The sequence below is a fragment of the Lipophrys pholis genome (assembly GCF_963383615.2).
Source record: "Lipophrys pholis genome assembly, chromosome: 19".
NCBI classification, from domain to species: Eukaryota; Metazoa; Chordata; class Actinopteri; order Blenniiformes; family Blenniidae; genus Lipophrys; species Lipophrys pholis.
This window is the reverse complement of record NC_137647.1, coordinates 13,114,511-13,129,500: the sequence shown is the minus strand read 5'-3', so window position 1 is coordinate 13,129,500 and position 14,990 is coordinate 13,114,511. Positions and strand designations below refer to the sequence as shown.

General features: G+C 41.2%; 1 protein-coding gene across 1 annotated transcript; it reads left to right on the top strand.

Moving 5' to 3' along the window:
• Positions 1-277: 277 nt before the first annotated feature.
• On the top strand, positions 278-14,477 carry xpo6 (exportin 6). Its single transcript, XM_080488355.1, has 24 exons — positions 278-829; positions 1,773-1,863; positions 2,432-2,544; positions 2,818-3,015; positions 3,823-3,982; positions 4,680-4,757; positions 4,870-5,401; positions 6,385-6,511; positions 6,617-6,726; positions 6,829-6,937; positions 7,111-7,203; positions 7,898-7,967; positions 8,070-8,229; positions 8,551-8,643; positions 9,025-9,169; positions 9,332-9,481; positions 9,717-9,906; positions 10,054-10,209; positions 10,637-10,751; positions 10,917-11,088; positions 11,309-11,470; positions 11,595-11,693; positions 12,398-12,628; positions 12,921-14,477. Exons 1-24 carry the CDS (start codon positions 827-829, stop codon positions 13,020-13,022), a joined length of 3,459 nt encoding a protein of 1,152 aa, XP_080344481.1. The 5' UTR covers positions 278-826; the 3' UTR covers positions 13,023-14,477.
• Positions 14,478-14,990: the final 513 nt, after the last annotated feature.

Sequence of the window (14,990 nt, the reverse complement as noted above, 5' to 3'; positions counted from 1 at the left end):
GTCATCAAATATGTCTGTATTTGTCCCTTTACACGCCTCAAACGTTAAATATATTTTCCCACAGTTTACCGAGCTGTATTGAAACGAGTTCGCTTGCATTTCTGTAGGTGACTTGTTATTGTTTTCGCTTTAAATGTATTTCCACAATATAACACGTGTTCAGCGCGAGTCTAAAACCGTGCTGAAGTCTGGAGGCTATAACCGGAGATCGTGTCTTTATTACCGGGAGTGACACGCGCTGATTGGGCTGGTCTCGCGTCCAAAGAGGAAGTTGCGAAGCGGCGGACCCTGTAACCTGAAAGCTAGTAGCTTGAGCCGCCCTAAGCATTGCAGAGGGGGAATAAAGGGAACTAGCACGACCAGAGTTCATGTTTTGAAGTTATGACAGACTACTTAGACACATAACTCGGGTGTGCATTTTCACCCGCGAGGGGAAAAAAAACAAAAAACACGCGAGAGACCAGCATGTCTGCGGCGGAAGAGCGAACGACAATTCTGCCTTCATCCTTCTAGAAGAGCTAACTGGTTAGCCATCCGCTGCACCGTTAGCACCGGGGTAATCTGCCGTCGAAATGCCCGACATGAAGGGCCTCGCGTTCTAGTCGTTATCGTGAACGGAACCGGTGACGCCGACGTTTGTCAGCACGCTGCGTGTTGAATCTACCAACCCGAGCCTTTGAGCAAAGCATGAAGAGCCCCTCTGCCGTTAGCCTCGCCTCCGCTAACGCTAGCTAGAGCCGCGGCTAGCTCCGTAGCAAATGTCGGCTCCCAACTGCGTTTAATCGAGAACCCAGTAAAGTGAAGAAAGCATCGAAGCCAGACAAATATGGTGAGTTATGTTTACAGTTTTTTGTTTGTTTTTATCAACGAGATAGTTTTGTCTTAGTTGCTGCTCGCTAATCCAACAAGTAAAGCAAAAAAAACACAGCTTGTCATTAGTGGAACGTGGTGACTTTTCTGTTATTATAACAATGCGAATGAACGTCTATAAATGCATCTATAAAGGTGCACGATCTCCTGCTTTAAGCGACATCTGTGTCTGGGATGTCGTCTAACGGTTTGAGGCCAGGTATTTGACGGGATGTGACAGGACTCTTAAAGCCATTTCACGGTGCAAAAGACGCCCATCTTGCAAAACCGAATATTTCCTTGCACAAGTGTTGAGCCTCGGCAAGTTGTGGCTCATTTAAGGAATTCAGGACCTGCCTCCTACCACAGGGGCTGCTTTAAAATAGAAGAAGAAGAAGAAAGAAAGAATCTGAATTTGCTATCTCGTTATGGCAGGGCCCGACTTCCTGCACTCTGGAAAGAGATTGCAGGCTTATAACCGTCGAGCTGTAGCTGCTGTCTGCATTTCCACGCTGCTTTGCCAAAAAGCCACAGCAATTAGATTTATTCCTGCAATTTCCCTTTAAACTCACCTCTGTGCAGGTAGAGACTTGTGAAAATGGGTTTCCAGGGAAGTGACCTTTCTAAGCTTGCTGCTGAATCGGCCTGCATATACCTTATCATCAGATTGATGGGAGGAAAAAACTGGTTTTTATTAAATGCTCACATGTGTAAACAAGTTAAGAATCAGTAGCGTGGAGAAAACTCCAGCTGAGCAGATGTTGGGAGAGGCCTCACTTGCATCTAAACAAGTCTACTGGTGGACATGTGCATCACTTAATATGCTTATTTTCTTGTTATGCTGTTGCATAGAATATTTTCAGTGGTTTGGATTACGGATGTTGCCGGTCACACACTCTAACTGAACCTTTCTTGTCTCTCAGGCTTCAGAGGAGGCATCGCTGCGTGGGTTGGAGACTCTGATGACGGAGTTCTTTCACAACTGCACAACCAACGAGCGAAAAAGAGAAATAGGTGAGTGTACCTTTGCAATAGCCATCACTTGCATATTAGAAATGGTATTAAATGTACCATTTGTTAGTTTTGAAAATGTGAAATCGAGGCGCTCAATGTACATGGTACCACATCTAATCATACTATACTTCAGCTCCAGTCTGACTGGATCTTTGCATGCCAACTCCTCATCCACCTCAATCTCATTTCCTCTCTGTCTATGTTCTGTCACTTTGAAACAAGGACTAAGTGCCTCTGATGCACAGTTTAATAATACACGATCTTAAAACTCCTAGACATTCATTTAAAGCATAACTAATCACAATTTGGTTTCCAAATGTGATGCCCTTCTCTGGAAACTTCTTCGAAGTCAGCTCATATAATGTCGGCCATTCTAGATTACACTTTTTTATAGATCTGAAGATTGCAGTTGACCCAAAATGGTTTACTTTCCATTTTAAAGTACTTAAAATTTGCTCCCGTTTTTGGCACTTCCTGTGTTGTGACGCATTACTTTCAGTCTGTCCACAAGTAAAGTCTTACATTATCATGCACCTATGTGATCGCACTTACTTCCTCTGTTCTGCAGAAGAGCTGCTGAATAACTTTGCACAGCAGACCGGAGCCTGGCGCCACTGCTTGTTCTTCCTCTCCAACACTCGCAATGAGTATGTCATGATGTACAGTCTCACTGTGTTTGAAGTAAGTGCAGTCGGTGGAAGATGCATATTTTCCAATCAAAGTAGTGTAGAGTGTTTGCTCTGAATTCCTTTTGAAAATAATATTATCCTTATAAATTGTTGAATGACTACAGACTTCAGGAAGGTTTAATATCTGCATAAGATTCTAGCCAAGTGTCAAATACACTCTTATGATGTATATATGAGATATGTATTAACTTAGAGAAATATGCTTGTAAGTAATATTTGGAACAAATGTCGGAACAGCTATTAAATCAACGCACTTCACTTTCAGAACTTGGTCAACAAGATGTGGATTGGTGTCGCTTCGCAAGATAAGATGGAAATCCGCAGCTGTCTGCCTAAACTTCTCCTGGCTCAGCACAAATCCGTGCCCTATTTCATCCGCAACAAGCTCTGTAAAGTAATCGTGGACATCGGCCGCCAAGACTGGCCAATGTTCTACCACGACTTCTTTACAAACACACTTCAGGTAAACTGGCAGAAGCCATTCCTGCTATTACATGGTAATGTTGCAATTATAAAAGTACACATATGACATTAAATTGTGGAAGAAAAAAGCCTCCTTCAATGCAGTCGTAATAGGTGTGATGATGATTTGTGGAGTACTTCGCTTTATGTGAAGACGCACTCGGTTTCACCGAAGCTGTATTTAGCGTTTTATTCGTCTAAAATGTGTTGATTGTGAGAGCCTTGGGAACAGTACTTTAATTGTTTTTACTCTGTTAATATATGCAAGGCATGAAATAAACTTGAGGCTTTTCAACACGAACTCATTCAGACTAGATCGTAAGCTTCAGACAATATATTCAAATGCATGTTGTAATTCAGTGAGGACATGACGGCATAAACAACTACATTAGGTATGTATGTAAGGTTTTTGTCATCCCTGAACAAAGTTGTTTTGGTTTTTTGTTTTTTTAATCTACTGGACCGTTTGTTTTTTTTGCCTGTTTACGTGTCCTGTTTTTGCCGGAGAAGCCAAATACAGCTTGTATGAGTGCACCACGCAGTTGGCCTGAGATTGTCAAGGATGAAGCAGAGATACTTGATTACGATGACAGTCATAATAAACACAAGCTGCCTGTTGAGCTGTTTAACCCCTGAAAACAAGTACTTTTCGTTAGATGGGTGGATAGAGAAAAAAGTATATTGCACTTCCCATGTGAGAACTGTTGGAGCAAATCTGCATGAGTTTTGTTGTTATTTTACAACTTGAAGACCATTTTGAATGCTTTTCTCCAGTCTCGCTGAGCTCATGTCTTGTCTGTGTCTCCAGTTGATCCAATCCCCGGCTTTGGCTCCACTGGGCTTGGTGATGTTGAAAACCACATCTGAGGAGCTCGCCTGTCCTCGTGAAGACCTGAGCGTTGCCAGGAAAGACGAGCTGCGTAAACTGCTGCTGGAGCAGGTACCGACGGTGTTGGGGCTGTTGACAGGTGAGGGCAACCTATTAAACGTTTTGTGCCGTTTGATGGCCGCACCGGAGCAATGAATCAGGAAACAAAATCTGTCAGCCGAGGGTTTTGAGACGCAGATGATTAGATAAAACAATGTTTTCCAAATGAATTATTCAGCTTGAGGAGCCTGTGAGTCAGAGACAAGAAGCACAAACATTATGTGTTACTGTGTTTTGCTCATTCACTAAGCAGTGCTAAAAGAATTTCATATCTTCAATGTTTTTCCTCAAATTGTTGTCAGAAAAGGGAGCAGTGTTGTGCAGGCTAATATGTTAAGGTGCTTCACAACTTCACTTTCTATATCAGAAAACCAAATCATTTCCACATTCCTGTTGTAGTTTAACTACCTCGCTTCTGTCACGCTCTGTTAAATTCATTGCATTTCACCACCGTAGTGGGTGCGGGAGACAAGCAGGCAAATTGTTGGGAATATCTTTAGTATGAAGGTAAAAATACAGCATGAAGGCAACAATATAGTTATAGGTAACAGCAGTAAACTGCAGTCTCAGTGGACCTCATTGCTTTTTGTTTCGGCTGCGCCATTGTGTCTCATCGTGAGGTAAAAGACTCTCAGATGCAAATCCAATCCAACTCCGAGACATGAGTACATCCCCTGGCTTTGTAGTAAAATTTCTGTCAGACTGTTGACATGGATGCCCTTTATGTTGTTTTCCAGGTATCTTGGAGACGTACTGGGACAAGCACAGCGTCATAGCTTCCACCCCTCCTCCATCACCCACCTCCGGAGAGAGCAGTGAGTTAACCATCTTGTCATTTTTCAATAATTGTAAATGTATGAATAGTAACTATTTAATAGAGCACTTGTTTGTGTATTGACATGGTTTTGTGTTTTTGAAACCTTTCAGTGGAATTGCTGGGCAGCTTGTTTCAGGGCAGCCAGTACTCTAAGCTGCTTTGTCAACCCATGGCGGCTCTGGACAATGACAGCCACCAGCTCTGTTGTCTTGTTTTGGAGTGTTTGGCTCACCTATTCAGCTGGATCCCTCTGTCCACCAGTATTACTCCCACACTGCTGGCGTCCATTTTCCATTTTGCACGTTTTGGTTGTGATCTTCGGACAAAGACCAAGACCGGGTCCTTTATCTCCTCCAACTCCTCCTCATCTAACGGACAGCTAAATCCTGGGACGATGCCTCCATTGTCAAATGGAGGAGGGCGGAATGGACAGCAGAGTGAGAGTAACAAGGTGGACCGTGCCAGGCTTGGCGTCCTGGCCATGACCTGTGTCAATGAACTGGTGTCAAAGAACTGTGTGCCAATGGATTTTGAGGAATACCTTCTGCGAATGTTCCAGCAGACCTTCTTCCTCCTGCAAAGGCTCACGCGAGAGAACAACGCTCACACAGTCAAGAGCCGCTTACAAGAACTTGATGAGAGGTATGACTCGGCTGGTTGGTGCACGCAAACGTATTAGAGATGGCACTTTTACTTGCATAAGTCTAGTTCTGATATATTTTAACTTGCAGTCAGGCTTTGGCTCACTGATCATCTCTCAAGACAGTCTTTATTTTCATCACAGCTATTTTCTCCATTGACTCTGCACAGTCATGTTCCTCGGTCACATGTAGCAGTGTGACCTGCTCTCCCAGCCCTTATATAAAATGAACAGAAATAACTAGAAACCCCTAAATTAAACAACGACACAGCTTAACCGAAACCAATGAATCATATTTATTGAGCGAAGTCTCGACTCAAAGGAAGACATTGAAAGTCTTCCTGTGTCTCTTAGGGAATCGCTAAAAATAAGTGACTAATTTCAGTGTATAAGAGCTACTAACTAACTAACCAGCTTGATGTTTCAGGTCTCGTAGTGTGTCTGATTTATTAACTGCATTTTCACTGCAGGAACATTTCCCAAGTACGACACACCATCAGAGGAACTTTGTGCCTTTCAATCATTGGAATCAGTCTAAATTTAGTTCTGGAGTCGTTTTCTGTTCTGTTTTCTTTATCTCTACAACGTCCTTTCAAAAGTGCGGCTCTGTGCTGACTATTATCCTTCATTTATCTCTGTTATGCCCTGAGCAAATGAAGGACTCAAGCATTTCCAGCATTGTGTGGCCATCATGCTGCAAGAGTCCGTCTACTGTCCAGTGTTGTTTTAATAAACCCATTTACAATGCAATAAAACATTACAAACAGCACAAGTTGAATCTCCATGTTTACAGTCTGTCAGGTGAACACTGTGGTGTGTCCTTCACTTTTATGGCATCGCAGTTGTTTGACTTTGTCGTCTCCTTATTGAACTGCAGCTGTTGTTTCTGAAGATAAACTTTGTGATGTAACTTAAGGCTGATGGATTTTTCTCTGTGTGGCGACTTCAATGATTGTGTTAATGGCTTTTCTTTCTAATCTTGCAGTTACTTGGAGAAGTTCACAGATTTTCTGCGCCTGTTTGTCAGTGTTCACTTGAGGCGGATTGAGTCAAGTCCTCAGTTTCCTATTGTAGAGTTTCTTGGGCTACTTTTCAAATATACCTTCAACCAGGTAATTAACTTGGTTTTCACATAGATGGATCTTGACACGTTTTATGTTTTGGTTTTTTTAAGTCTGTTGTATGCTAATGCGTGGTTGTTCTTTTTTTTTTTTCAGCCCACCCATGAAGGCTACTTTGCCTGTTTGGACATTTGGAGTGTGTTTTTAGATTTTCTGACCACTAAAATCAAAAGCAGACTAGCGGACAGAGAAAGTGTTTTAAATAGGTACGTGGTCACACACACACCTACAAACGGTTTGAATTATAATTTGGCCTTTGCTTGAATTTACTGGCATAATACTAAATATTTCTGTTTGTTATCGATCAGGTACAAAGATGCTTTAGTTCTTCTCTTGAGGGAAGTTCTGAATCGCATCCAGTTCAGATACAATCAGGCCCAGTTAGAAGAACTGGACGATGAGACTCTGGACGATGACGTAAGAACATTTCACATTCATAAATATTCCTATTTGCACCCGCTGTCTATCATCCGTCTGTTAACCCCTTATTACATGCACACAATGATGTTCTATACACATGTACACGCTGCAGTGATGTCCACGTCTTTCACTTCAAAGCCTGAATGCTCGCCTCCATTTTGTTACTATAGCAACAGACTGAGTGGCAAAGGTACCTGCGTCAGAGTCTGGAGGTTGTTGCCAAGGTGATGGAGCTGCTCCCATCCCATGCGTTTTCTACTTTGGTAAGAGATTGTCTTATTTCTTGACATTTTGATGGGCGAGTAAGCTTAAACTCTTTGTCTCCTTGAACCACTAGTTTGTTTGTGTTAATGTTAACACAAACTGTAGTATCTATTATAAAACTATTGAAGTAATTTCAAAACTCAAACGGGTTAAACTGATTCAGTTAATCTAAAATGCATTATGACCAAACTTCTTTTTTTTTTTTCTTTTTTTTTGCTCCATTGTAGCTTTTCTTTATAATTAACTTTTATGTATTTGTGTTGTATTTATGAAAACGGTCATTTTTAGGACTCAACAGTATAGGATCCTTGTTTCTGTGGAGAAGTTTCATAACCCAAACATCTACATTATTCACAGATCAGAAGCTTGAAATTATAACTTTCACAATTTCACACCAGAGGAAGTTCAATCTAATTTGTTAGGCAATTAATCTCCTTTTAAAATGCGATTTTTCATGCAATTTTTAAATGCATCCTTTGTAATACTGTAACTCACAATTATATACAACTGTCGCTTCTAATTTATACACTTAAAAATGAACTGATTACTGTTGAAACAGAGTTTTCTATTTTGAGTTTCTGTTTTGTTATGTCATGTGAGTCATCTGACCTTCATGTTAAGAAGTGTTTACAGCTGCAACCCAGAGTTAATCGAAGCATCTTGCTAATTCCTTTTTTTTTTCTCTCTCTCAAGTTCCCAGTACTTCAAGAAAACCTGGATGTTTACCTGGGCTTGCAGCAGTTCATAGTCACCACAGGCACAAGTAGGCACTTTTTTATTTGAGGGGGGGGGTTAATATATATTTTCACGTCTTAACTGTGAATGTCTTTGCAGATTTTACAGAACATTGTATTTGTCTTTGTAGCTCAGAGGCTCAACATCACAGCCGAGAATGACTGCCGGAGACTCCACTGTTCTCTCAGGGATCTCAGCTCACTCCTTCAGGCTGTGGGACGCTTGGCCGAGTATTTCATCGGGGAGATTTTCGCTGCACGTTTCAACGACGCTCTGGCAGTGGTGGAAAGGTCAGTTAGTCTGCCACTCCTTTAAGATATGATCAGAGATTATCATGCCTTAACCAGGAGATAACCTAAGCAAATACGAAAAACCTTGGTGTGTTGTTTGGCTCTTATTCAATCATTTGTTTCTTGAGTTGTTTTCCACATTTACTCTTGAAATAAATTACCTTCCAAAGATATGTGTTGTATTAAAATAATTAAAACGCATCTTTAAAAACAATTGTTCAACATAATTTAATGTTCACATATTCTGCAAGTTGTTGTTGTGTCCCATCAATAAGGTAGTATGCTGTGTAAGAAAATAAACATTTTTCTTTCCCGTTCAAGGTTGGTTGAAGTGACGTGCTATGGTTCTCAGACCGGCCTGTACGATCTGGAGACCGCTGTGCCTTCTGTGCTCAAGCCTGACCTCACCGACGTGTGAGTATCACATGTTCCATTGAGAACGGAGCGCGAACCTTGTTTATGTGGCCCATTGGTTTGAAGGGAGCAAAAATCATACAGTTCATTTATCAAAGACAGTCGCATGTAAAAAAAAAAAAAAAAAAGGAAACTATAGTTGGTTTGTTTGTTCACTCAGCTGTTTGCATTAAGTTGGTTTTGCTGCCTCAAAGTCAGTCCAGATTCATCTTTCCCAGATTTTTCTCTATTTCTGAGCTTCTCTTGAAATTCTAACAATCTGCATTTAAAAGTAAAAAAAACTTCCCATCAATTTTAAGCAGTAGTACCAAGAATCATACTCTCCAGTAAAGTTGTGAGTGAAGCATTGTGTAAAGAATGTGTTGTTTTTGTTTGTTGCAGACATGCACAGGCCCTTGCTGCTCTTCAAGCCTATTCTCACTGGCTTGCACAGTTCTACAGTGAAGTCCACAATCAAAACCAAACCCAGTTCATCACCCTCATCACATCTGCAGTCAATGCCAGTAGCCCACTCATCACTGCCAAGGTAGCTCACTGGACCCAGCAGATTAAAAAGCTGCAATAATGTTCTTATTGCTGGTTTTTGCCTTTTTAAAAATGGCGACATGATTAATTATATCCTGCTCAGTGTTGTTAGCCAGCACCCCTTTAATTTTTTCGACTTAGAGTTCCTTTCTGTTGTCTTCAGGTACCTGAAAAGTTGCTGCTCTCTGCATGTCATCTGATGGTTTCCATAACCGCCACGGTGCGGCCTGTGTTTCTGGTCACGTTGCCTGCTGTTCAAAACATCTTCAACCTGATCACGACGGAGAATCAGACCCGCAGACTTCCTCCTGAGGTTAATGTTGCTTCATTTCATGTTTTACTTGTTCGATACACATATTTAATAAAAAGTAAATGCGTTCATGAGTCAAACTTGTATCCATTTTTTATTGTTGGGAAAATAATCTAGATAAGGTCTCATTTTTGTATAATAGTTTAAAATTTGTCTTTAGGGAAAACCTTGAGTGTCAAAAGGATTTATTTCAAATGTGTTTATTAATCCTTGTGTCTTCATATCTCTTCTCAAACAGGCTCACATGTTGGTGGTTCGTGGTTTATCCAACATGTTGCTGCTCCCTTGGCCAAATTTACCGGAGAACGAGCAGCAGTGGCAAACGCGCTCCAGCAACCACGCCAGCCTTCTGGCAGCGCTGACTCGAGAGTATCGTATTTTAAGAGGGACTGTGAACATTACTCCACGGCAACCCGGCCTGGACGGCAGTCAGTACTTTGTGACTTTTGTTTTTTTTTTTATATATATATATATATATATATATATATATTTATCACAGTACTGTTTTTTTTTTGTTTGTTTTTTTATTTTACATTGTGTCACTTTAATAATTTTCTCATGTTTCTTCTCTCCAGTGAAAGCAGTGATACAGCAGACGCTGCCTGTGCTCAGAGACATAGTGGACAGCATCTCCGGTGAATCCACCAAATCTCGACAGATCTGCTATCAGAGCCTCCAAGAGTCTGTCCAAGTGTCGCTGAGCCTTTTCCCGGTGTTCATCCAGCAGCCAGGTCAGTTTCTCTAAAGAAGGAGGTAAAAGTTTGATTCTCGTGACGCTGCATTGATTCGTATTATTCATCCTGTCACAGATGATTAAAGTGTGTCCCAACATGCACTGCATGCGTTGCAATTTGATGTTTCTGTGCTTCAGATCAGCTGCGACACAATCCCAGTGTTTCTCTACTGAACAGTTCCACATTGTAACTTCAATCTGAATCCAGCAACATGATTCCTCTCGTAGAAACAGTGGATCTTACTTGCTCCTATTTTGTGTGACAGGAATAAAAGATAACAGACCAAATCACAATTTCTGAACCAGTTCTGTTCTCAGACACTGGAATTGTTTGGTTTTCACTTCTTTTTAATTTGTCCCTCTCTCCTACACGAGGGCAGCGCTGTGTCTGCATGTAGCCATTAACTGTTTTCTCTCTTTGCCAGATGTGACCGACGAGATGTTGGCCTTCTTCTTGATACTGTTCCAGGCGTTGCGAGTCCAGATGGGCGTCGCCTTCACCGGACAGATCATCCAAACTTTCCTCAGCATGTTCACCAGGTAACAAACATTTGCTTCACCCTTGATTTACATAAAGGAAATAAAATATCATTTTGTGTTTGTTAGGTTTTTTTTTTGGTTAAAGTTTGAACTGCATGGGGCAGACACTAGATCAGGCTCCTCGGACTTATTTCACTAAGTAATGTCACTTTCTGTTCACTGCAGGGAACAGCTGGCTGCCAGTATTTTGCAAGAGGGCAGTGCTGGGTGCAGGGTGGTGCAAAAGTTCCTTAAAATCCTGCAGGTGGTGGTGCAAGAGCCGGGTCAGGCTTTCAAGCCCTTCTTACCAAGCATCCTCTCTCTGTGCATGGAGCAGGTCTATCCAGTTGTGGCAGAGGTCAGTTGGCGCTCACTCAGCTTGCGCTTCGGGTTTGTTTTCAATACAATAGAAATCCTTTGGACAAACTTTATTGGAACTCAAGCAGTTAATACTAATGTTCTTATTCAACATTTTGCTTGTTAAAAAAAAACACAATGAAAAATGTTGACTCTTTTGGAATTTGATCTTCCTTCATTTATCTCGATAAGTTAGTAATTGAATCCTTTGTCCTTGACAGCGCTCTTCTCCGGATGTCAAAGCGGAAATGTTTGAGTTGTTATACCAAATACTTCACCAAAACTGGAGGTACTTCTTTAAAACTTCAGTCTTAACAAGTGTCCAAAGAGGAGCTGCCGATGACGCCATGGAGAACGAGGCCCAGTTCACAGCTGCCATGCAGGTCTGTCCTTGCTGTACTTTGCCGTCTAATCATTGTGCCAACATAAACACTCTTGTTTATTCCCATTATAAGCAAAAACGCAGATTAATTCACCGATTCCTGACCTTTGTCAACATGTTTCCAGGCTTTTGGACAGTCGTTTTTGCAGCCCGATATCCACATCTTTAAGCAGAATCTCTCCTATTTGGAGTCGCTCAACAGCAAGCACAAGCTGTATCACAGAGTAAGTTCAGCTTTACTGAGGTTGGTTAATTCTTTCTGTTGAATCTCCTCCCGCATGAGAAACTGAACTCAGGCTGCATTCACGTCCATTTTGATTGAAACTAAATTATTATTCAGGGTCTGGGTCAAACTGTGGCAGCAGCTCAAGGTTCTTCCGGTGCCTAACACAGCTCCGTCTGTTGATCTGGGGCAGCTGCTGCTGGAACTTTCAGAGCAACTCTTCTGGTTTTAGCAGCTGTCTGATATACGGCAGTTTGCTCCAGTTGTCACTTTCCAGGAACGGCACCGACCGACTGCTGTCAGGAGCAGCTGCCACAGATCTGACTTGTAGTTGAAGCTGAGCTGCCACCATATTTTTGTATTTTGATGTTAGTATAAGATTTTAAATGTTACACATCGAATGAAGAGCATGCTAATGATAAGCCTGCAGTGCTTGTTTTAGATACTGGATTATTTGGGATGAAGCAGGCATAGAAGATTAATCGTATCGCTGGAATCTTGCCTAAAAACAACAGTTCTGATATTTTCTCCTGTTTTTACCAAAGTAATAATCACTCAATTTCAACTCGCATGCTTTAGTTGCTTAGTTTATGTTTGAACAATTAACATTGGGAGATTTTTGAAACGTATAGTTTTGGAGTTCGAACCCAACCCATCCTCTTTACAACCCACATAACTGCTCCTTTGTCATCTCATGTTCCTCAGAAGCTTTTCCGGACTTCGATGCTCTTCCACTTCATCAACGTGCTGCTGCAAGTCCTCCTCCACAAAAGCCACGACCTCCTTCAGGAGGAAATCACCATCGCCATTTACAACATGGCTTCGGTGGATTTCGAAGCGTTCTACTCAGCCTTCATGCCAGAGTTCCTCACCGGCTGTCAGGGTGTGGACGCCAGCCAACGAGCTGTTCTGGCCCGCAACTTCAAGCTTGAACGGGTAAAAATTGAATTGAACAATATATGTTTTTGCAGTACATTCAAATGATACAGGGTTGTAATTACCACCACTAGATGTCACTAAATTAAACTGTACTTGTACAATCTTGTTTGATCTCATCAATATGTATACATTTGTGTTTTTAAGTGCTCTTCTATCCCCAGGTCATGGTCTTCAGAACAACATTGACAGGAATTGATATAAAATACTTCTGTCATTTTCAGGTTGTATCTCATCCACATCCACAACACTATCACTATTGATTCTACTCTTTTCCTCCTCCTTCCTCCAGGACTTGCCTTCGTTCACTCAGAGTGTGCAGCGCCTGGTGAATGACCTCCGCTACTACAGACTGTGTAACAGTAGCCTGCCCACAGGCACCATAAAGCTATAGCACAATGACTTCTTGAACCACTCCACACGTCGATGGTCTCCAGAGACTGCCTGTGCTGACCACTTTGCCCGCCGCTCCTCCAAATCGGCTTTGCTCCACTATTTCAAAGTACCACGAAGGAGCAACACACGGTTTGGCTGAGTAACTGGAGGTCGAAGATGCTGCTGATGTTTTTTTTTTTTAAGTTTTTTTTCTTTTCATTTCTACTGTAGAAGGTTGGCACATCATTGTTTTTAAAAGCGGTGCCCTCCTCGTGTTATTGCCAAGGATGATTTGGCAGTAATGTAAACCTGGTCTGCAGTCGGCTTTAGCCCGGACCCGGAGCCGTCTGAGCCAGGCCTCCTTTCCCACGCCTCTGTGACAAAGCTGGGCTGGGACTGAGCACTTTCAACTCATTTTGAGTTTTTTAATTGTCTGCTTTTATTCGTTTTTGCCTTCTTTACATCTCCAAAGGAGATGGACTCTCAACTTAAGATCTTTCATATCATTCCATTCTGATAACGAGAAAACCGGCTTGATTAATAAAGTGCTTTTTTTTGTAAAACTCAGGTTTTGGTTAATTCATGACTTGACCGATGTGTGAGAAGTGTTGTAACGTCACTGTGAGATGAGCAACTGTATGAAGAGATTGAAGACTTTTCTGTAACTTACACGTTGGATGTGTTTGCTTCACAATTGTCACATATCTTTTTAAAAATTTACTTGATTTACTTCACTGATTTCAGTTGCGCAAAAAAGGCTTGAGTTTTTATTTTATTTTATTTTATGTCCTGCACAATGAGTAAATCACTGGGTCGAGAGAAGAGAAACGACACTGGAGCAGATTTAAAGTGAGAATGCCAAAACTTTCTACAGATGGAAACATCGAAAGAGGAGTGTCTTGATGTTTTCCTTTTTAATGAATGTCTGGGGAGCCGGAGAACATTTGCATAAGAACAAAGGGAGATCGCTTCAGTTGTAAAGTGAAACAAACAACTCTTGAGCATTTGGTGGCGAGTTCTCATAGATTGTTATCATAGATGTTACACAAGTCTGCTAATTTGGCTTCTTACCTCAGAGGCTCCAGATCAGAGGTGTCGCACTCATTTTAATTGAGCTGCTTGCATCACAATTTGATCTTGATTTTTGAGATGACAGAATAACATATATTCTGTATATCAACATTAAAGGTTCCCCTCAGTTTAAGTGCTGAATAATGAATATATATGCTGATTCACATTTAATGCAAAATTGAATCTGAGCAACCAAGAAGTTTTCTACAAGAAGGAAAATCTAAACTCTTCAGTGTTTCTCTTCAGACTTGTGTGTAAAAGCATGTTGCTTCTCAGGCTGCATGCTTTCACTAACTCCTAATGACATTATGGTTCTGACGCTAATGCTATTTCCTTCACCGTACATTAGCTGAAAACCCCGGCAGACTAATAAAGAAGAAGAAATTTTGCACACTTATTCATCACCCCTGACTGAACACAATTTACACTCTTTTTTTTAACACGACGTATTTAGATATGAAAAGTTTTCTTCTCCTTTATGTTTTGTTCGGTTTCTTTATGAAAAGGCGAATTTTTATTTAGTCGTTAGGTTGCTATTTTATGCCTTAGGTGAGAGAACGTTGATATCCAGGAAGTTTATTCAATTTTACATCTTAAAATAAAGAAAATGGCACCTTTTGAAAAAGGGGAAATATCTGTGGGTGTTGAGAAATGATGGACTAACCAGAACACCTTTAAAGTCATTAACATTTACAGAAAAGGTTAGTTACAGCAGCTTCTTTCTCCATCTGTAACGCTGCACTCTTCCTGTTGGTAACATGGTAACCTAAACGCTGCAGTAATTTGGCTTAATAGAAATGGAACATAATAGAACGAACATTGGTCAAATCAATGTTTTCAGTGAGTTTGGAGATTTTATAACAAGAACGTAAACGTGACCAGGTGAATCACGGTGTCAATAAACGGGCCATTGATG